This window comes from Lupinus angustifolius, chromosome LG16, assembly GCF_001865875.1.
Source record: "Lupinus angustifolius cultivar Tanjil chromosome LG16, LupAngTanjil_v1.0, whole genome shotgun sequence".
NCBI lineage: Eukaryota > Viridiplantae > Streptophyta > Magnoliopsida > Fabales > Fabaceae > Lupinus > Lupinus angustifolius.
In genome coordinates, this window is record NC_032024.1 from 270 (window position 1) to 23,619 (window position 23,350).

The 23,350-nt window shown below is 34.4% G+C and overlaps 2 protein-coding genes across 6 annotated transcripts; both read right to left on the reverse strand.

The window, feature by feature from the left end:
- LOC109329629 (squamous cell carcinoma antigen recognized by T-cells 3) lies at window positions 7,529-13,974 on the reverse strand. Of its 5 annotated transcripts, none has more exons than XM_019563334.1 (13): window positions 13,111-13,972; window positions 12,887-13,021; window positions 12,661-12,786; window positions 12,350-12,394; window positions 12,087-12,191; window positions 11,489-11,631; window positions 11,241-11,364; window positions 10,397-10,471; window positions 9,341-9,694; window positions 9,181-9,273; window positions 8,331-8,487; window positions 7,715-8,022; window positions 7,529-7,561 (listed from the first exon to the last, which is right to left on the reverse strand). In XM_019563334.1, exons 1-12 carry the CDS (start codon window positions 13,927-13,929, stop codon window positions 7,823-7,825), a joined length of 2,376 nt encoding a protein of 791 aa, XP_019418879.1. In that variant the 5' UTR covers window positions 13,930-13,972; the 3' UTR covers window positions 7,529-7,561; window positions 7,715-7,822. The 5 variants fall into 5 exon arrangements, with proteins under 5 accessions (XP_019418879.1, XP_019418878.1, XP_019418876.1 ...); XM_019563333.1 differs by having other exon boundaries at window positions 7,715-8,028; window positions 13,111-13,971; XM_019563331.1 differs by having other exon boundaries at window positions 7,715-8,037; window positions 13,111-13,970.
- On the reverse strand, window positions 16,235-22,738 carry LOC109329628 (methionine S-methyltransferase). Its single transcript, XM_019563330.1, has 10 exons — window positions 22,082-22,738; window positions 21,878-21,973; window positions 21,595-21,783; window positions 21,328-21,516; window positions 21,005-21,241; window positions 20,187-20,321; window positions 18,993-19,313; window positions 18,699-18,878; window positions 17,012-17,980; window positions 16,235-16,889 (listed from the first exon to the last, which is right to left on the reverse strand). Exons 1-10 carry the CDS (start codon window positions 22,715-22,717, stop codon window positions 16,590-16,592), a joined length of 3,252 nt encoding a protein of 1,083 aa, XP_019418875.1. The 5' UTR covers window positions 22,718-22,738; the 3' UTR covers window positions 16,235-16,589.

The following is a 23,350-nucleotide window of genomic DNA, read 5'->3' on the forward strand; positions in this document are numbered from 1 at the left end:
TTTGATAATCAAATTATATAGTGAAAATCTATTAAGACAAATCAAGATGACTGATTTAAAATTAAACCAATTTATTTCCAATCAATGTGATTGAACTTATTAATTATGTTACATGTGATAATTTCTCATTTTGTAGGACCTTTTGAATTTTTTCAATACTCTTTTTCTTTCATGATTATTTTTCCATTCTTTTATTCAAGAATTACAAATTTGTTTATCAAATTGACTTCATGACTTGTAAGTTAACAACTGAGTTTACTGACACCCTTATTATATGGTGCAAACTTAATATTAAATTGCCATCAATCCCTTAAATATTATATTTGCTACCAAGTTACTTCTTCAAAATAATATTTTACAAATGTTAATTATTAAATTAGAATTTTCATATATTAATTTTTAAAAAATAGGTTTGCCACCAATTTAGTCGATTAAAGAAGTTTGTGATTGTACAAAGAGAAATAATGTATCTCCTAATATAATGAGATAAGATATCTCTCTCGACAAATAAAATCATGACATTTGTCATATTTAATTATTTTTTACTAAAATATTTCTAAAACTAAACTAAACAATACACATGTCATACTTCTACTGGCCAGAAGAGATAAAATTTATCTTGTTATGAAGAAATATTGTATTCTCTTGTAATAATCTCTAAAATATTAAATTTATCATTGTATTAGTTTCCTAAAAATTTAAATAAATAAGTTGGTGACACTAAATATGATAACAACTTGGATACATGTCATTTTATATGTCATGATTGAATAATATTTACTTGACATTAAATTTAAGAATTGACATTTTTAAATCATTACTTATAATATTTTTTACATAATCCTTACTATATATAAATCATTGCTTATAATATTTTTTAGATATATATATATATATATATATATATATATGGTGAAGTTAAATATTAGCAACTTTTTTACATTCATTTTTAATCTCATTTGTATATCAAAATCTAACACCTACTTGTTAGAGGAATTTAGAAGTGACTGGAAAAATAAAGTGTGCAATTTTTCCCTAATAGATAGATGTAGGGTTTAAAAATCCAAATAATGTACATTACATAATGAAAGAGTGAACCGTGAACCCTGAACCGTGAACTGTGGAACCCGAACCCCGAACCCTGAACCCTAAACACAATTCTGATTTATATGTATTGCCTATTTGTTATTGAGTTAATTTTGTAAGTAAATAGATTGCCCTACATTGTCGGAGACATGGAGAGAGATAGGGAATGATACATGAAAATCTTAGAAAACAAAATGTTGTTCTACGTCAACTTAGAGAAATACAATACTCATAGGGAATGATGATTCAAAATATTGTGCATTATTTTCTAGCTATAAAAAGAGATAATACCTTGATGGTTCACCCACGTTCATATCAGTAACTTCAGTTTTCATACATGGAAGCAACACTATGGTATGTTGATATATATGTGTTGGGTAATTGTTACTGGGTTGACTATTCTGATTTATATGCATTGCCTATTTGTTATTGAGTTCATTATGTGAGTAAATAGATTGCCTTATACTGTCGACAACATTAAGAGAGATAGGGAATGATACATGAAAATTTTAGAAATCAAAATGTTGTTCTACGTAGACTTAGAGAAATACAATACTCATAGGGAATGATTATTCAAAATGTTGTGCATAATTTTCTGGGTATAAAAAGAGACAATACCTTGATGGTTCACCCACGTTCATATCAATTAACTTGTCATACAGATAACCACCGATGTATTCAAAATTACGGTTGATGATAAGTGTGCCGATTAAAATCCATGTGGACCCGAAGACTCTTCCAGATTTAGTTTTAAAGCTATAGTCTCCATAACCCACTGTGGAAATTGATACCAAAGACAGGTAAAAGCTAACAATGACACTCATTGTCTCCAAAATGTGTGCTCCTAATGCTCCAACAAGAATCAAGCACCATACAATTCCTATAGCTACACACACCCTCACTTCTTTGGTGTTGAAATATTGGTACCGAGAAGTAGAACACCAAACCAGGAAACCGGTTCTAAGTTTTTGCAACTCCTCATCGATTAAATGATTCAGAAATGTAGCCCACATCCCGAACCCAACTAAAATGTAAATACTAGTTGTTAATTTGGCAAATGTTATTTGTGGGACGATGTCTCCATATCTCACACTAGTCAAAGTGACTACAACAACATAAATGTCATTAATCAACGTGGATGTATTACTACTGAGACAATATACTAAGACTCCAAGTATCATATAACCTAAAAGGATGGCGATACAAATTAATTTCCTCATCAGTGTTGAAAGTGTCTTAGGTCCACCAAGATTCTCAATATCCTCACGATACTCGTCTTGCACAGTATTCTCATCACGCTCATTTTCCCGAGCTCCCCTAACTCCCTGAGCTCCACCAAGAATCTCACTATCCTCATGAGATTGGTCTTGCACAGTATTCTCTTCGCCCACAATTTCCCCAGTTACCCTAACTCCCTGAGTTGCCTGAGCTCCCCCAACTCCCTGAGTTCCACCAACTTCCTCATTTTCTCGATTTCCCTGAGATGGAATATTTTCTGCAACTGCTTCTGCCCTACATTCGTTTCTTCCATTAGTTTTTAACAAAAAAATAATTTAGAAAACATTCCAATGACATTAGTTTTATTAATATTCTAATGGTCATCAAACTGATCATGGTACTAGTTAGGGATGGCAATCGTTAAACCCTAAATCGTGAACCGTGAACCCCGAACCATGATCCCTAAACACTATTCTGATTTATATGCATTGGCTATTTGTTATTGAGTTAATTTTGTGAGTAAATAGATTGCCCTACACTGCCGGGAACATGAAGAGAGATAGGGAATGATACATGAAAATCTTAGAACACAAAATGTTGTTCTACGTAAACTTAGAGAAATACAATACTCATAGGGAATGATGATTCAAAATGTTGTGCATAATTTTCTTGCTATAAAAAGAGATAATACCTTGATGGTTCACCCACGTTCATATCAGTAACTTCAGCTTTCATACATGGAAGGAGGTATGCTGATACATATGTGTTGGGTAATTGTTATTGGGTTGACTATTCTGATTTATATGCATTGGCTATTTGTTATTGAGTTCATTATGTGAGTAAATAGATTGCCTTATACTTTCGGCAACATGAAGAGAGATAGGAAATTATACATGAAAATCTTAGAAAACAAAATGTTGTTCTACGTAAACTTGAGAAATACAATACTCATATGGAATGATTATTCAAAATGTTGTGCATAATTTTCTGGGTTTAAAATAATCTACGACATGGGGTGATCCACGTTCATATCAATTAACTTGTCATACAGATAACCACCGATATATTCAAAATTACGGTTGATGATAAGTGTGCCGATCAAAATCCATGTGGACCTGAAGACTCTTCCAGATTTAGTTTTAAAGCTATAGTCTCCATAACCCACAGTGGAAATTGGTACCAAAGACAGATAAAAGCTAACAATGACACTCATTGTCTCCAAAATGTGTGCTCCTAATGCTCCAACAATAATCAAGCACCATACAATTCCTATAGCTACACACACCCTCACTTCTTTGGTGTTTAAATTTTGGTACGGAGAAGTAGAACACCAAACCAGGAAACGGGTTCTAAGTTTTTGCAACTCATCATCGATTAAATGATTCAGAAATATAGCTCACATCCCGAACCCAACTAAAATGTAAATACTAGTTGTTAATTTGGCAAATGTTATTTGTGGGACGATGTCTCCATATCCCACACTAGTCAAAGTGACTACAACAACGTAAATGTCATTAATCAACGTGGATGTATTACTACTGAGACAATATACTAAGACTCCAAGTATCATATATCCTAATAGGATGGCGATACAAATTAATTTCCTCATCAGTGTTGAAAGTGTCTTAGGTCCACCAAGATTCTTAATATCCTCACGATACTCGTCTTGCACAGTATTCTCATCACACTCATTTTCTCGAGTTCCCTGAGCTCCCCCAACTCCCTGAGTTCCACCAAGATTCTCACTATCTTCACGAAATTGGTCTTGCACAATATTCTCTTCACACACAATTTCCCAATTTCCCCTAACTCCCTGAGTTCCCTCAGCTCCACCAAGATTTTCACTATCCTCATGAAATTGGTCTTGCACAGTAATCTCTTCACCCACAATTTCCCCAGTTACCCTAACTCCCTGAGTTGCATGAGCTCCCCCAACTCCCTGAGTTCCACCAACTTCCTCATTTTCCCGATTTCCCTGAGATGAAATATTTTCTGCAACTGCTTCTGCCCTACATTCGTTTCTTCCATTAGTTTTTAACAAAAAAATAATTTAGAAAACATTCCAATGACATTAGTTTTATTAATATTCTAATGGTCATCAAACTGATCATGGTACTAGTTAGGGATGGCAATCGTTAAACCCTAAATCGTGAACCCCGAACCCTGATCCCTAAACACTATTCTGATTTATATGCATTGGCTATTTGTTATTGAGTTAATTTTGTGAGTAAATAGATTGCCCTACACTGCCGGTAACATGAAGAGAGATAGGGAATGATACATGAAAATCTTAGAAAACAAAATGTTGTTCTACGTCAACTTAGAGAAATACAATACTCATAGGGAATGATGATTCAAAATGTTGTGCGTAATTTTCTTACTATAAAAAGAGATAATACCTTGATGGTTCACCCACGTTCATATCAGTAACTTCAGCTTTCATACATAGAAGGAGGTATGCTGATACATATGTGTTGGGTAATTGTTACTGGGTTGACTATTCTGATTTATATGCATTGGCTATTTGTTATTGAGTTCATTATGTGAGTAAATAGATTGCCTTATACTTTCGGCAACATGAAGAGAGATAGGGAATTATACATGAAAATCTTAGAAAACAAAATGTTGTTCTACGTAAACTTGAGAAATACAATACTCATATGGAATGATTATTCAAAATGTTGTGCATAATTTTCTGGGTTTAAAATAATCTACGACATGGGGTGAAAGATTAAGAGTTTTTATACAACATTTATATTTTAATTTATAATTAAAACGTAATACGAAATATTTAGTTATTATTTATTGATTAAAATAATTTTTTTCATGAGACTTTTTGTTATACAGATTATGAAGGAAGGGCTTGTGGGAGTGATTTAATCGAATAAACAAAAGAAAAGATCATTAGCACTCACTTCTCTGTGTGACTTTGCAATTTATTTTGTTAGGGTTTCGCATTGGCTCGTACTTTCAGACAGGTTCAAATCAAATCTATTTTACTACTTCAATTCATTATTTCATTCATCTGCTTTCATGTCATTGCATTTTGTTTCATTCAATTTGAGATTTCAAAATGAATAATACATCTACTGATGGTTGAGCTACAAGGAAGGAATGTGATTCTATTTTTCAAGCATCTACATCCATTGCAACAATCTGAATGCTCTCTCGATTATTTTTGTTCATTGCTTCACAGATTGCTGATATTTTGTGAATTTTGGAGCAAGCATGGCGAATTTGGCTTTGACTGGCATACTAGAAAAGGTGTCATCACATATACATACATATACATACACACACACATACATATATATATATATATATATATATATATATGTATGTATATGTATATTATATGTATCAATAACATGTGGGATAATGCTTTCCCATTTCTTCTCACAAATGACTGGGAAGGATAAAGACTTCAGATACATGGCCACATCTGATTTGCTAATTGAGTTGAATAAAGATACATTTAAGACTGATGCTGAGCTCGAGTTTAAATTGACAACTATCATCATACAACAGCTTGATGATACTGCTGGCGACGTTTCTGGACTGACTGTCAAATGGTAACTTTTATAGGATAGCTTCAAATGCATTTGTTCTGGACTTTGAAAGTTCAGACATATTAGTATAGTTATACAATAAACCTTAGATGGATTTTTTGCTTGTTCATGTTGCATATCTTCGTGCTTTTTCTTCTTTAAGCTAAACTTTTTTTTTTTTTGCATTTGAAATAATTTGATTATGTTTGAGTACCCAAACATAAACAAAAAATAAGTAAGTTAGTTAGTTAATCAGTAAGTAAGTCAATTAATAAGTCATTAAATTAATTAGTAAGTCAATAATTTATTAATTATTCATTTTTTATACATTTTAATTTAGAGAATATGATTTTTTTTATTAGGTTTACTTTATCTTATAAATATTTTTTATTTACCTCTAGGAATATATAGTTTTTTCACAATATTAAAAAAAATATTAAGGAGTATATTGAGAATTGGAAATTAGTAATATATTATAAGTATAGATTGATGGTTGATATAATGATATTACACCACATCATCCAGTAATGATGATTCAGTTTATTTATAGTTTTTTTTGTTTAATCTCAATCCAACAACATTTGGGCTTATTAGGCTCATTCCAACCAGGCCTATTATGTCAAGAACAAAAAGGTACTGCCTGAAGTGTAAAATGTAACCCTAATTTTTGAGTGGTAGAACTGAATACCATTTGTTGAAGATGGGGCGAGTAATCAGAGCACAACGTATGGGTGCGATTCCGTCTTCAAGTACCACACCCACCACCGCAAGGGTCCAACACGATTCCGCATTCGCGACTTCGGTGAGCGAAATGGTTACCTAAAACGTGTTACTACCGAATATTTCATCAATAAACATGATTTATAATAGAACATTATGAAATCATTCAATTCATATACTTGATCTCACATAGTGAGATAAAGTTTTCCGAATGTTATAGATTAGAGATGTATCTTATCTAGATATTGCATTTCTTGTTGGCCTATCACACAAGAAAGTGAATAAGAAACTGAACTGCTGTTCCAAAAACCATGTTTCTTCCTGTGTCTATCCATTTTTTTATATTTTTTCTACTTAACCGAATGATGCATTTTAATTGGTTTGGGACACAGATTAGGACATGAACGGGGACAGCAGATCCTCATTCTAAGAAACCCCATAGGAGATGACAGTACCTATTTTTAAACCAAAGGAACAGTAGGTGCAACCAAATCAAAACTCAGGATGTCAATGAAATAACATCATTTAAATATTTTGCAATTCAACCAGTGAATAAACCAATCCAGATTTGATATGATTGGAAAGTTTTACTGAAGTTAGGAGCAACAACATTTGGTAATTTGTTTAGATTGAAGGAACAAATAATAGACACCCATGTCACTCATGTGGGTAATGAGGTAGGAGATGACCATGATAATAGACCCCCATGTCACTCATGGGTAGGGTGAAAATGCATAACTTTTGGGTTTTTTAATTAATTTAAAAAGAAAACTGGTAATAATAGGTTTAAATGAAAACACACCATTCACCCAAACATAGCAGGATGCATGATACAATGAACCTAAGTTTCATCGGTATATATATTAGAATAAATTCAATAGCTTACCCTAAGCCAAGCGTACAGTTCACTCCTCAAATGCATCATGCATGTGAATATAAGCAATGTTAAATGAAAATGCAAAGTCAAGCGTTTAAAGTGAATTCTTATTCTCTGAGATAGACTAGAGGAAGGTTCCTTATAACTTTCCATACCAGAAAACATGTACCACGGCCCTCGAACTCCGACTTCACCTGTTTACACGCTCACATGAAAATATACAAAGCCATTCGTATAACAGTGAATTGTAATATGAAAGTGTAACATACACATCCATTATCAAAACATATTCTGCAAATCAATTAGTTGTAAACATTAGAGACATCCAGCAGAACAAAGTGACAAATTGGTGGCATTAACAGAAACATAACCCTCAACGAATGAACATCTTTCGGAATTCATCATTGGATTTTGGCTTTTCATCCCCCTCTTCTTCTGCTTTTGGTTTATTTGCAGGAAAACCAAGTGGTCGGACATTTCTAGGCACTGCAAATGTATTCTTCCCTTTAAGCTGGATGTTGTCATTTCCTCTCTTTTTAGATGACACTTTTCCATCTTCCTTGGAAGTATCATCTGTTTCTTTGGACACTGAAAAATAGTAAGGGAAATTGATTTTAAAATGCTAACATCCAGACACTTATTAACAGATTATTGATCATAAATCTTATGGTTTGTGATATAAAGTTTAAGATTTGTGATAAAGTTCTATATTAACTATTAGAATCCTGATCTGACAACCATGCCTAACAGCAATAGCATATATTTTTACAAATTTTAAGCATAAATCAAGATCACTACATCGTAAACATTAGTGGGAGGCCAGCATGCACATTTATGTATGCAACTGTCTAAAGCAACAAAATGAAGTCCAAATCATTTACCATGTTCTTTCAAGGCATTTGGATCAGAAGTTTCCTTTCCACCCCTCTTTGGGTCAGACCGAGCAATGCTTAGCTTCTTCCCAAGTAACCTGTGCTTGTTCTTGGCTACTGCTGAAGCAAGGTGTTCATCATCTATGAAGTCCACATATGCTAGTCCCTACATCAAATGTCAAAATACATATTCATAACCACAGAAATACAAAATAATATGATGGAATCATGGGATTGCTTGACACCACTCAGCATCATATACTTATAACAAACTTAGAAACTGGAAGCTATTTCCTAGACAGTGGACACTAAATTACTATGTAGGCGAGATACAGATAAAATGCGATACATGAATTGCATGTGTTCATATATTCTGTCAAAAACTTAAGTTATGGATACAGTGAATGCACATGTAGCATTCATTTGAGCTACTGTAACAAGACCTGTTCACTTGGTTACATGGTGAGTGTATCTCTGCGCTGATAAAAAACAGAATATAATATGTTTAGTTTTCCCATGCTATAGGAATATAAATGTTTAAACGTTATTCAAGGGTGAATGAGTATAATCAGTGGAAGAAGACCTCCAGTGTTTTGCGCTTCCCCCTAACCCAATAGTAGTCTATCCCTAACACGTATGACAAAAATGTAAGTTGAGATCCCTGAAATTGCAAGGATATGAAACTGAAGAGGCGCTACCAATCCAGCCCAAATTCACCGTGTTCACCCACTGGGGAACCCATGCAAGGAAGCTTTCACCATATTGAAGTCCGCTTAAGTTTTTAGTCAATAAACCAGTTAACATCTTAAAACAAGCCATACAAAAAATAAATACATGAAAAAGAATAAGTGGTTAATACCCTTGATTTTCCAGTGAACTTGTCATGCAGGATTCGAATTGCAACAACTCCACCAACATCACTGAAGAAATTACGAATATGTTCATAGTTTGCCTGCGACGACACAACTCATCAGCCACTAAGACACACATAGATAGAGAGGCTGTGAAAGAGTATCTACCGTTGGGTGAATATTTGATATAAAAGCAGTGTGCTGATCAGAGTATGCCCGGCTTTTTCTGGTGGTAGAATGCTGCTCATTTAAGTTATCAGATATGTTATTTTTCTGGTTGATCACTTCCACTTTTGTCACCTCAGAAGAGTTCTGCACTTGATGTTTATTCTCATCAGGAGCTTTCGTTGGGTTTCTACCAGCATCTCTCAGTAGCTTTGCTGGAGACTGCTCATCAGTTATATCAGGCCCCAGCTTTCGCTTGTCACGAGCATTTCTCTTTGGATTATTTTCATTTTCCTCTGCCAATTTGGACTCCTGCTGTATCCTAAATAACTTTAGCTCTTCCAGACGAGGGGTAACCTAAGGAAAGGCAGTGCCAAAAAAACATAAATCAGCACACCCAAACAATTATTAGCTTTAGTTCTGCATATTCAACTTATAAACAAGTTCATGCAGCAGGGTTAACCATTTCATTAACAGGCAATGGGCATACTAAATGGCAAAGGAAGGAAAAAGAGTAGCCAATATTATGAACATTTCAATTTAATAAAAGCAATGTCCTCAAGAAGTCAACCTTAGTGAATACAGATAGGGACCACGTTTGCCAAATGCTTCACATAGAGCTCTGGTATTACTGAAAAAGGAATGAATCCCTTTCCTACTAGAATATCTTTGGGGCGGCCCAGTGCATGAGACTCCCACTTAGTGGGATCTAGGATGGTATATGTGCACAGCCTCACCCCAGCAAGCGGGAGGCTATTTCCAAGATATGAACTCATTATCTCATGATCACTAAGCCTTACTCCTACTAGAATATCTATTTTTTTATATTTTATGTTTTTTTTCCTTATTTAGTTAGAACTACGATTCTTCAGTTGGTATGAGATAGAACTAATGGAGCTGTCTTTTATAACCATTTCAAACATCATTACATCAGAATATCAGATTTATATCAATGTCATATTATCTAAGTTTCTTTTCTAACTTTTCCTTCTTCCCTGCGTAAAAGCCTCCATTTCAAGAAAAAAGAATGAAACTTAAGTTGAAGAGTGAGTGATGTACCTTTTGTAAAGCATGATCAAGATCTTCCAACTTGCCAAACTCCCTCTCAAAGCGTAACCATGAGTGGCATATGTCCTGAATGATTCTGTTTTTTAGGAAGGGAAGGTATCATCTAATCCAAACAGTATTATGCAGCAAGTAAAATAACCCACAAGTGTTGTCTAAACCCAACAAGCACATTCTTTTCGTCATTTCCTCACTGAAAGAATAGAAAACGAAAAACTAAAATACCGTGGCTATGATTTCCCAGATTCACACCTGGGAGAAGGCGAGAAGCGACCACAGAAATCGATGATTTCATTTGGTGGTTTTCCTCCCATCTTAATAGCCACATATTACTTTAATTTCCTGAAGCTTCAGGTCAGGAGTTCCTAAGTCATTACAATTTCCCCAAGCTACAAGGCACTATTTCAGGGCGAGTCTTGGCACAACAATAGGTTGATGTGTTGTGAACTGATGATCACAGGCCTTAGTAAGAAACAAACTGTACACTCATGAAGGTAATATTGCACACACTTAACCCTCCCTCGACCCCAACTGCACAAGGCCTCAGTTTTTTCAGGGTTTATCTGTGACAATCACTAACCACTTCAACAGCAGCAGCGCTACGAAAACTTCAGTTGGAATTTCAATGAAATAAGGTAAATATTCAAGTGCTAAGTAAGAAGCTTGATCACTTATCCTATGCAAAAAAAAGGTTTGTCTTATCTTTACTTTCTTTATTTCTCTCTATTGATTACGTCCTTCAAAGTCAGGAAATTTTTTAGGTGGGGCCATGAACCTAATCACAATACTTAGAATAGATAGCATAAAAAAATTAGAAATAAGAGAAAGCTATGTATACCTCTGAACCAGTCCCAGAAAACCTTTTACTGTAGCATCTCTTGTATATAGACCTTGTTTCATTTATGTGGCCCAATTCAACTTCCATTGTAATATAACCTTTCCATACCTCCAACATTGAACCACTGCACCCAAAAAAAAAATAAAGTAAAATAAACTTACTCAGAAAGTAATTTGAAATTAAATATGATGGATAAAACAAAATCAAAACATTTAATTTGGAAAGGCTTGAAATGATCACTATCAAACCAGATCTTAAGAAAATTCTCCCATACTCCACGAGCTGCAGTTAGATCTTTTCCAAGTTTTGCTTCTAAATGGGCCCAATATGCATGCAAGTGTAACAAAACCTCAGTATTCTTCAAGTGTGGTGACAGGTAATCTGATGCACGCTGAAAATAGTAAATAGTAAACAGTTTAGCATATAGATCAATTCACAAATAATACATAGTATTCTAAAGGAGACATTTTAGATTAATTCAAAACCCAGGTTTCCTTAAAGTGTAATGCGTAGAATTCTAGCTTTAATTACTAGAATAGACTTTGGCATCTTTATTCTCTGTTTTTTGAAAATGTTCATAAGGTATAATAGAAAAATGGCATTCATAAAAGCAATAACAAATGACAGAAGATCAAAATTACTATGGACTATTCCCATTTATTTATTCTCCTCCAGCAATTGTCTTGTGATAAGATGGTCATAAGGACAATAAATTGATCAGAAGTACCATTAGACCATTTTTACTTTATAACTCCAACTTAGTGTTACAGAACTTTTTAATGAGGAGACCAAGTAACCCTTGGGCAGGGTGTACAGGACTGCAGGTCTAAAATAAGCATAACCAACCTGGAATGTCTGCCGTATTATTTTATAATCCAAAAGATCCTCTTCATAGGTGGATGTCATTCTTCGCCTTAAGCCATCTACCCGAGTGAGAAACAAATCAAGATACTGAAACAAAAGTTTATATTAAGCCTTTTATAAATACAATATATTATGGAGTTATGAAAGTTAAGGGGATTGGAGGAAGGGAAACGGAACATGTCAAGTTTCCATCTCAGCCACTATAGAGAATGATACAGACAAACTGAATTGAATATTGGCCACACCTCATCATAAGTTGAGAAGGTACATAGAAGGGATTTCTCGAAGACCTGAAATCAGTGGAAAACAAAATTGATTTTTCTTTTCTGTTGTGAATGAATAATTATCAGACAAATTCATGTGGAAGAATTAGAAAGATTAGTGCATCACTGCACTAAAAACTTGCAATTGTAATTAAACAATAATTCACAAGATTTACTTATTGATCAGCCATTCAACCTATATAGGATTAAAGACACATAAATTGGATTTTCAAATATTTAATTTGCAACAAGAAAGGGGTAGGTGTCTAGGTGAGTTGTATACAAAAACATACTTTGGCTAAGTCTTTCTCAGAAGCATGGCTGCGCTCCAAGCAAAGCAGATACCGAACCCAGAGTTCTCCAACCCAAGGACAGTTCTTAGTGGCCCTACAATAAACATTGCTAACGATATTACCAACCTGGAGAAAGAAACAAAAAGGGAGAAAATTTCAGATCATAAACTTGGACTTGGGAAATGGAAGTTACAACAAAGGTAATAGCAGAGTAAACTAAAAAAACCTTCAAAGTTTTGTCCAAGTAGCGAGTATAATCAAGCCATAGGTCGGGTGATATAGGAAAGTCAGTAATAGCTCGCTCATATAGAACTTGAACTCTTGCTGGTGTTCCAGAAGACTGTTCAAATTTCAAATAGTTCTGCAGTACAATTCTCTTGTTGGAGTTAAACATGATAATATATATAAAACAAATGTATAGTATAGCATTGTATCTACTTGGAGATATACCAGGTAGTGTTGTAGCCTTTGTGAATCAGGAATATCCTCCTGGCTACAAATCTGTTGTTCAAAATGCTTGCGAGCATTATACATGTCCAAGGCCTTCTGGTAAGATGATGCAACGTGGGGGTTAATATCAACCTCATGAAGATCATTTCCTTGTTCGGCTTCCCAAATCTTATAGGCGGTAAGTGTGGAAGTCATATCCGCTAAAGGAACAGACAACTGGCGATGGAATAAAGTACGAATGTGTTGAATTTGCTTATCCTTAGCATCGGTGTCAGATTCATCAATGGTGAGAAGGATAGCTTGCTCATATAAACGGTATGATTCCCATAATTGACTGCCTTCAGAAATATGCAAGCCAGCAGCAGCAAGAGCAGACTCAAAAAGATCCCTCACCTTGGATGTACCAGCAATTGAATCAAACTCTTGCACAAAATTAATGTAATCACACCACAAAGAGACAGAGAGATAATCGAAGAGTGCACGCTCATAAAGGTTGAGAACTGCAGAGAAATCGGGTTTGAGAGAAAGCTCATCTTTGATCCACTCCTGCCACATAGAAGGGCTCAATGGGAAGAGTTGACTCATAGATTCTCTTGCTTTGGTCAGTTTGTCAACATCACCCATTATTCTCAGAACCTTTATATACTGAAAATGTGAATCGTAATGGGAAGGGTTAACAGCGAGCTCAGCCTCCAGGGATTGAATTTGAAGGCTCAGCTCCAAATCAGAGTCAGAATCGGATTCGGAATCGGATTCGGAATCGTGCAAAGGTTCCTCTTTCTCCATTGCTGCTTCCGAGTGAGTTAGGGTTTCTTCCATCTCAGACAAGACAGAATGAGTTAGGCCTAAGCACTCTTCACATCAATTTTAAAATATATTTTAATTTTAATCTCTAAAAATATAATATTTGATTTTTTGTGAAATTACCCCACATTTTTTTGTACTTGTGTAACCAATCCTAATTTATATGCATAGCAGTGACTACTATGTGTAATTTCACACCATAAATACTAGGAAGGTAACTGGTGTTTTCTAAACCCACAATAATTGTAACTACATGAATGAGTAGGTCGATATTCATTGAATTTTTAAATTTAATTATATATTTATATATTTTGTAATAATTAATATGTAAAAATAATTACTACATAAATAATATGATAAATTTATTATCATAGTCAAATAAGTAAAATTTATTAGGAAATAATAACAGAGTATATTTATACTATTAATAAAGGAAAAACATAAAATAACCACTCATCATGGTGTAATTTGTGTTTTCCTATTTTACCCTCAATATCTTTTTATTTCTACCAAAAAAACCATATATTATTATTTTCTTATTTTATCCTTATTATCTTCTTATTTTAAAAGTGTATTTAAAAAATTGAATATTAGACCAATTGAATAAATTCAACCGTAAATTTAGCGCAAAAAATTATATTTGAATTTATAAAATACAAACTATACATTACAAACGATAGGAAATCGGGTTGACAGGCACGATAGTGCATGTCAACACGCTAGTAATATATAATTTTAAAATAATATAAACTATGATATATATAAAAGAATTAATTAAAAATTAAATTTATAAATTTTTAGGTACTAATAAGACGAGTATCATAAAACTCATTCTCAACTATAAGTTATTATTAGGGGTGTCTATTGTGAGTATTTCCACGGTCAAGTTTTTTGCTATACCTAGTAATACTAGTTATATGGCTTTGAAAATTATAATCTTGCCCATTGTAAAAACTAATGGCCAACCAAGTTATACTATTTTTACAAAAGATACATGTCAGGATTAGTTAGGTAGATAATTTTATTTAGATTATTACTTTCAATAATTGTTTATTGTTATGACATTCAATTTTTTATCTATTAAACAAGTGTGTAAATAAAATAAAAATTAAATGTAATATTTTATTTAACTTATTATGTGCGATGATGATGAGTTGAATATATTTTACATAAATTGTTTAAATTAACTATATATGTATATGAAATATTGTATTATTTGTGACATTTTTGTATATCAATTATTTATATTATTTATGAAATTTTAATTCAATTGATTTATTAATTAGGCAGTTAAAAATAAACAATATTGATGGTTAAAATAATAAATAAAAAAACAATAATGGTTAAATTTCTAATAGTAGAATTTCTAACATGTCATACTAATAATGGTTAAAATAATAATAAAAAAACAACCCAATATAATAATTTAAATGAAATTAGATGCATAATATATACAAAAGCTGTTATTTAAATACAATTAACACAAGTAACCTAGCGACTTTTGTTACCTTGGTTATTAATTGACTAAGTTTTGAATTAGACTAGATGATAATTTCTTTAGCAGCTATATGGTGATTGCTTCACCTATTACGAGATTGACATGTTGTAGAGAGACCTAATCGATCAAAATAATACATTAGTTAAGTGTGAAGTTATGTTAGAATTAGATGTTCCCTTAAATTACGTTGGAAAAACATTTTTAAAAATCTAGATGATTGAAATGTTAGTATTCATGGTTAGGTTCGATAATGTGATATCATGAACCAAATTATTTTACAATGGTTTTACAAAATTTAAACCGAATTAAATGAACTTTTTCGATTTGACTTAGTTCGATTGCATTAGTTTCATGGTTTGGACTAAAAAATGCTTCCACCCCAATTCTAAATTTGGGAATTTTCTCCCTAAATATCATTTTTTTTAGTATCACGTCAAAAACATAGAATTGGTGTTTATTTAGATTAGGGAAGAAGACTCTTTAATCAAACATGTGCCACAGCAAAAACTAATTATAACATATGGCCAAGGAAATAAGATCATGTATGTATTTCTCACCCATTATTTTGACTGGCTGCTTCGAATTCAGAGTAATGATTGACTCACCAACATATCTAACCTGAACTAAATCAATGAATCAAATAAAGAGGTCTAATTGAATAAAACTTTAAGCTCCATCGAGGATTATTAGGTTATTAAGTTCCATATTTGGAAGCAGATGAATCCAACCTTACCTGTAAATCAATCTGAATGGGTTTCATCCCTTGGGTTGATTTAGTCCGTGTCCATTACAGTTAACTGTCACAGATGAAGCCCCTAATTAAGCACACATGACAAACCATGCTTTAAAGGATTCAATCATCCGTGACAACAAAGGAATAGAAAATACAACTTGCTAGCTCAATGGTTCACATTATGAGATGGGAGCCATGTACATTGCTACTTGCATGCCACTGCCATACCAAACTAAAGCGGGTAGAGGAAACAATTTCATTTAAACTTGAACCTAGAAGTTCACATCCCAAAGCATTATTACACGTCCAGCCAATTGTAAAAGAACAATTGTGGCCATTTTACCATGCGTGTAGCAGGATAAACACTCAAACTTAACCAGCAAAAAAAGAGTAGAAAAAGAATAGCAAGCACCAAAAGTGAAATCACGAGTAATGACAGGTGGTTTAATTTAGTACGACTTCTTTGAATTTTGCAATGCAATCCAATGCCTTCTTGAAATCATTTTCTTCCAATGCAATATTGAAGCGACAGTACCCAGGAATGCCAGTCCAGGAGCCACTATTGATGCATAATCCAGTGGCTTTGAGAATGGCATTCCTGATATTGGAGTCATCCAGTGTGATTTCAATAGTGTCATTTCCCATATTCACCTTAACCGCCTTGTTGAGATAAGCAGAGGGCTTGGCCACAATAGAAACACCAGCACACGATTCAACCACGTCCCACCCATTTTTCTCAAGTGCCTATGGTGGTAATAAAAAAGGTTAGCAATAGCATGCATAACTGAACAAGAACACGTATTACAGCCACACAAAAACAGTAAAAATAAATTTCAAACACAAAGGTATAGCTGATCAGGAGTTACCTCTTTAAAGCACTTAGACCTGCTTCTCAATACCCTTGTGTGTTCAACAATAGCATCTAATAGTTTTGATGGTTTCTGCTCTCTAAGCTCCAGCAACTTCTTTATAGCATATCTAACAGTACCGTGAGGTTTGCTTAATCCTGAATAACTATAAAATGTGTCAACCAAAATTGGCTGGTTTAGAATCAGAAACCCAAATCTGAAAACACCATTGAGCATCTTCAGAGACAATCCTCCTAGAAGAGATACACAAAATGATGGCTTGCATGAAGTATTCAACTTAGACAAACAGCCCTCTAAATCCCATCCACCCCAGCCATCACAATCAAATTCCAAACCAGAGGATGAAGTATCAATTATAACTCTTGCACCAAATCTAGCACAAGTGCTTAAAATCTCTTCAATCTCATTATTGCTATAAACTAAGCCAGTTGGACTGACAGTAGGACCAGAAATATACACCCATGGGTTTTTAACTGTCCCAAGGACTCCGGTGAGAGTTTTCTCAGTGAACTTAAAACCTACATTGGCATCGGTAGGGACTGTCATCGTATCAGCTTTCAGAAATTTGGCAGAAGAAACATAGTTCCCATTTGATCCAGCCGGAAAACAGAAGGTACCACCTTCTTTGATGCAGCAGAGAACCATCTTATTGAAAAGAGCTTTCGAATTATTGGCATATATAAATTCAGTGCTGCCACCTGTTGGAAAACCATAGTTGCTCTTGACAAACTCTTTGATGCTTGTGGTAACATCAGTTTCAGACTCAGACATGTTTTGTCTAGCAAAACTTTCAAAAATTGCAGCCTTAACAGGAGATGGAACAGGCAAGAAGATTTGATCGACATCCATGTGAATCAGGGACCCATTTTCTTCCCCATCAATAGATAGCTCAGCATCATTAAGGACTGATAAGGCTGATTTGGCAAACCCTATCATATCAACTGATTTGACATTTTCACAGTTTCTCTGAAGGACATGAGTTAAAATTGAAGTGATCAGAAAACTTGCTATGGGAATAAATAATAATAGTCATATGCATCATAAATCAATATATAAAAGGGATACCTTTGTGTTCATTTACAGGGCATACTCCCCCCATAAGCAATGATAACAGAGTTTTAAAATGATGGCAACGAAAATGCAAAGAACTAGAAAATTTAGGATGCACGTTCTACTTTCAGTTATCAATCATAGACACGTTAATCAGGCCCGAGTTTTACAATAATCAAGCCACCTACCTTGGTGGCTAAACATCAGTAGTTAAATGAGTAATTGGCTATGCCTCAACTTAGATTGCATATGTTTTCTCATATACCCCAGCAACCTCTAATGCCTAAGACAGCAAGGTCTACTATGGCATGAAACCAGGGTTGCCCTTTCCTACTAAAGCAAATATTAGCAGATAAATTAAGTTGGTCTTTGCCTTCTATTAGCCAAATTCAGACCCTAATGTGACATTACAATTGGTGACAGGTGACAACATCTTGGCTACAAGTCCATGAACGATACTAACACTGTTCCTTCTTTGAAATTGGGAAAATGCAGAGTATAACAGGGACATGGGATGTCCTCTCAGAAAATTACGCTCGGAAGCCAAATATATTTAGAACCACAAATGAAAGAGCTAAAAGATACCAGGAACAAATAGTCTTAATCTTGTAAACCAAAAAGTGAGGCAACAAACCTCAGCAGGTGCACGTCGGCCTGCAAGCTGAAAAGCAAGAAGCTCATGAAAAATACAACCATAATAGTATTGACTAATTAATGCAGTATTGCCTTCTAGTAATTCCACAGTTTTGGACAAGGCGCTAAAGAGGGTTTCTTCTTCTGATACGACAAAAGCTACTTCCAGATCTGGATAAACCTGGAAAACATGATGCAAGGGCCATCAATAAGAAATTGTGAAAATTAAGCCAAAACATAAGGCTGCCATACAGTCTAAGATTAAGTAAGTCAAGTACTTCGCATAAAATATTACCTTGTTCTTTACCAGTCCGCATATGATTGCCGCGTGAGAGGGCAGAGGAGTTCCTGAAAGATACTTAAGGACACCATTCGATCTAGGAAGGCTGGAAAGCTCAAAATGATCTGATATGTCCAAGAAAAGGCGAGATCCAATCTCTCGTGTTGTATCTAAAAGGTGCACAAAAGCTGAACTAGTAACAGCCTCAAAATGAGTAATCCCGGTCACCACCACTTCAGGCTTCAATTTCTTTATTAGTTCTATCATTAAGTCTGATTGCCTAGGGGCTTCAATTACGGTAATTGTATCATCTAAAGGGTCAATAGTTCTGGTGTTCTACAAGAAAGATAGATTAGTTGCAACAATAGATAGAGCAATCAAACTTAATTGTTACAAATACCATATCAGAGAAATTTATTCCATCATTAAGTATGGAATCCAAGGTTTCACAACCACATACTATAATGGGCAAAAATACTTTATGTAATTGGATACAACATCTAATGCCATGAGAAGCATACACGTCACAAGCAGTAGATGAGCATCAATGACATTTGAGATAACACTACACTAATTATTTACAATTAGCAACTAACATTCAGGAGAAGATGATTGTTATCAAGGTTATCTCTTCATCACCAATATATGTTCGTAGATGTGATGTGTGTTGTTTAGTGTCCACAATTTGGAATATATATATATAAAATATGCCGTTTTTCTGAGAAAACTCAAAATCCCAGAGTAAACTACAGAAGGCAGTTTAAAATCAGAAAACTCAAGGGTGTCTGGATTTCATGTTTGTGAGGAACACATTAGAGTTTTTAAGTTATACCCCAAAAGAGACAGAAGGTGGCAGCAGAACATGAAAATATCATCCACTAATAATGCTGAAAGCAACAAATCTTACTCTACTTCCAAAAAGTGAATGGTGAACAACAAGCCTCCATCCTTTTGTGTAAATAAAATCCTTTCCTAGAACTATTGAATTTGTGCATGGATACGTAGTCCATGCAAGTGTTTACAAAGAGAAAATAGACAAAAAATGATTATTTCTTTAGAAAAAAATTCACACCAAGAACAAATATGCATATAGTAGCATTTCTATGAATATGAGGATACAGGGACACAACAAAATAGTAATCATGTTTCGAAAATTGCAGAAACCAGGGTTTCAAATAACATAAAGAGCAAGGCATGACTCTTCCGTACCTCAAGTATCAAAGATGTTAACCACTGCCTAGGTAGGTGCTGAGTTAGATGTTCATCGACAACTGCAAGGCGAGGTGAGAACAAGCGAAGAGCATTCTCAATTGCTGAAGCCCTTGAAGGAAAAATGACAACATTCTTGCACAAGATTTCAAAGAATGAAGTCAATATTGTATGGTTTTATGAACCAAAGAAATACACTTCAAGACATGTAGGTCCCAATCCCTACCTGAGTATAATGGTTCACATGTTACATGTTATCAACGAAACCTAGATGTCAGATCATATTTCCTCTAGCTTTTCATCTATGGATTTGTTATTATTCATTTGTGGAATACGGACATTTATACTTCAGACAAATTCACAAGAATTAGGGCCGAAAGATCCTCTTATATTTTTGTGCTTAGATTTAAGACAAATAAAATCCTGGAAATAGTCTCACCACTTGTGGTGGTAAGGTTGTGCACATCTACCTTCCTCATACCCCACTTGGTGGAAGCCTCATGTGTTGGGTTGCCCTTTGTTTAAACAGATAAAACTGTAGTTGACCCCACCTAGTGGGACTAAGGTTTGGTTGTTCTTATATTGAAACAGATAAAAATAAGAAAATCAGAAGGATTTGAACTAGAACGGAACCTAAGTGATAACTGATTCTACTTACATGTTCATTCATTGATGCATGGGATTTTGCTTGGTTGCAATAGAGAACAACATGTACATGACGAGATATAACCTAATGAAATATCACCTTATGCTATATGCACCTATGTATATGCATACTGCAATGTAGTTAAATAATTAATATAACGCTGGTTTCTTACATCGGCAGTGAGTGGAATATGGTGATAAGTCTTCAAAAATCCTGCAATGAGATTGCGGAAACGTTTGCTTCCAGCCGGTGGCTCATATGGAAAAATAGAATTATTTTTTAGAATGCTTGCGAGATAAGCAAGGAAAGGAATCTTCTCATCAGCAACAGAGTCATCCTCAAAAAACAAATCTAGTGAACTGCTAACCTCTTGAAATCCATCTTTAAGGAATTCAAAAATAGCCTTAACCTGTCAATATAGAAATGGCATTGAGCATTAAATTTCTTTCAGAGCAATAGATTTTCTCTTTAGGAATAACAGGCTTAAGTAACAACCTGGTTAGGTTGACGAAGTTGACAACTGTAAACTGATAAAGCGTGGGAAATGCTTCCACCAGCCTTTCCATAGGCCCATGCTGTCCGCGCACATATAGATTGATCTCCAGAAAGCCCCATAAAGAACTCAAAGCGGTGTGGGCTGTTCTTCTCAATCTCAACTAAGGCTGCAATATCAGTGTCACCGGCCTGTAGCAATACATATCAATAAGATTGCACTTCCAGTGGAGAGAAAAGATATCTAGTCAAACATATAGTTTTACTGGCCTGCATAATTTTAGTTTGCCAAAGCTTTGTAATACGAAAACCCCTTCGTTCAAACAAACGTTTGCAGACACCTTGACCGGGGCGGCCTCCCATATTAAAAATCATAATTCCAGTTGGTTTGATTACAGATATCCCCTCTTCAACTGCCCTGGCTATTAGACCTAAGCCAAACTGATCCTCCACGAAACCCTGGACAGAAGATGAAACAAAAGAATGTTGCATTCATGTGATGACTCGTAGGAATGATTAAATGAGAGAGAGAGGGAGGGAGTATGATGTTTACCTGAAGTGCACAATAATTGCTCAAGGAATGAAGGAAGTCCTCGCTTGCATTTTCTGTAATCAACTTAGTCATTGCATCTGGATTTGGATTAAGAATCTGCAGGAAGGAAAATGGTGGTGAGAATGAATGAATGAATAATAAATGAATGAATGAGTGAATGAAATGGGTATGATTTAGCAATAAGAGAGCATGAAAAATGATAACCTGTGGTATGCAACCAACAATCCTATCAAGTTGAATATGATTAAGTCGGCAATAGGAGAGAAGATCAGATTCATGGAACTCAACCCTGTCAAGCAAAGTTTTATTCTCCTCATCATAAATGGGATTTCCATTGTGATCTAAAGCGTTTAAGTATAAGTTAATCCATGAAACCTTGATAGCTCTAGGATTGATATCAAGGCCATAGACCTTTGAAGGTAACCATTTATCAGCAAGTGCAATGGATATCCAGCCATTTCCACAACCCAACTCAGCAAGGGTCCTATCCTTGAAGATTGAGTCATTATGTCTGTTAATGCCTTCATAAAAAGTGAATGACCAATCCTCAGGAAGGAAAATGCTAGGAATCACCATCATTGTCAATTTGCTTCTTCTTTTATCCACAGGCTCAGGGTGTTCCTCCAACATTATGTCTTCGATTTTAAAATGATAAGTATCAAAGCATTTATCACAATCTTCCTTTGTTTGAAAACGTTTTTGAATGTTTGAAAGGAAGATCCTCGTTTCAGAGCGAGTATTGGGATCATCCAGGCGCTCAAGCACAGAGCGTATTGCTGCATAGGCAGCATCCCCAGAATGCTGGCATTGTTGAAGGAACTCATCCACATTCTTCATCATACTCTCTCTTCTCTTTCACACTTACACAATACAACACAACACAATACAATACAATACAATACAATTAGGTTATCACTAATGCTCTATTTTAACTATATACCACACGTCTTATTATTAATTACTCAAACCAGTTTTTGAACCATTCTTCTCCCCTCCTCTTGGACTAAGTCAAACATAATACATCTACTATGGGACCACATCTTTTCTCTTTGTCACTCTCATTTATGTATCATCACGTGTAATAATTTATCAAAAAAACATTCAATATCACTTTTTTCCCCCTAAATTATATAATTTTTATATATATTAGTACAATTAATTATAAGTTTTAATTTTTTACTCATCTATATATTATATTTTCTTATTATAATAATAATGTTTTTTCCTTTTATAGATAAACAATGTTTAATATTTTCTTATAATAATAATATTATTTTCCCAAGCATTGATTTACTTGCTATCAAGTAATCAACAAATAAATAGAAACAGTTGTAACCATTCATTCGTCTTTGACCCAGAAAAAACTCAAAACTTTTTTTTAAATAATTTATTTCTCAAATGATAAACAAGTAGAGATGGCAAAACGGGTCGCCCGGCTCGTTTAGCATGCGCCCGCAAATGCCCGCAAAAATT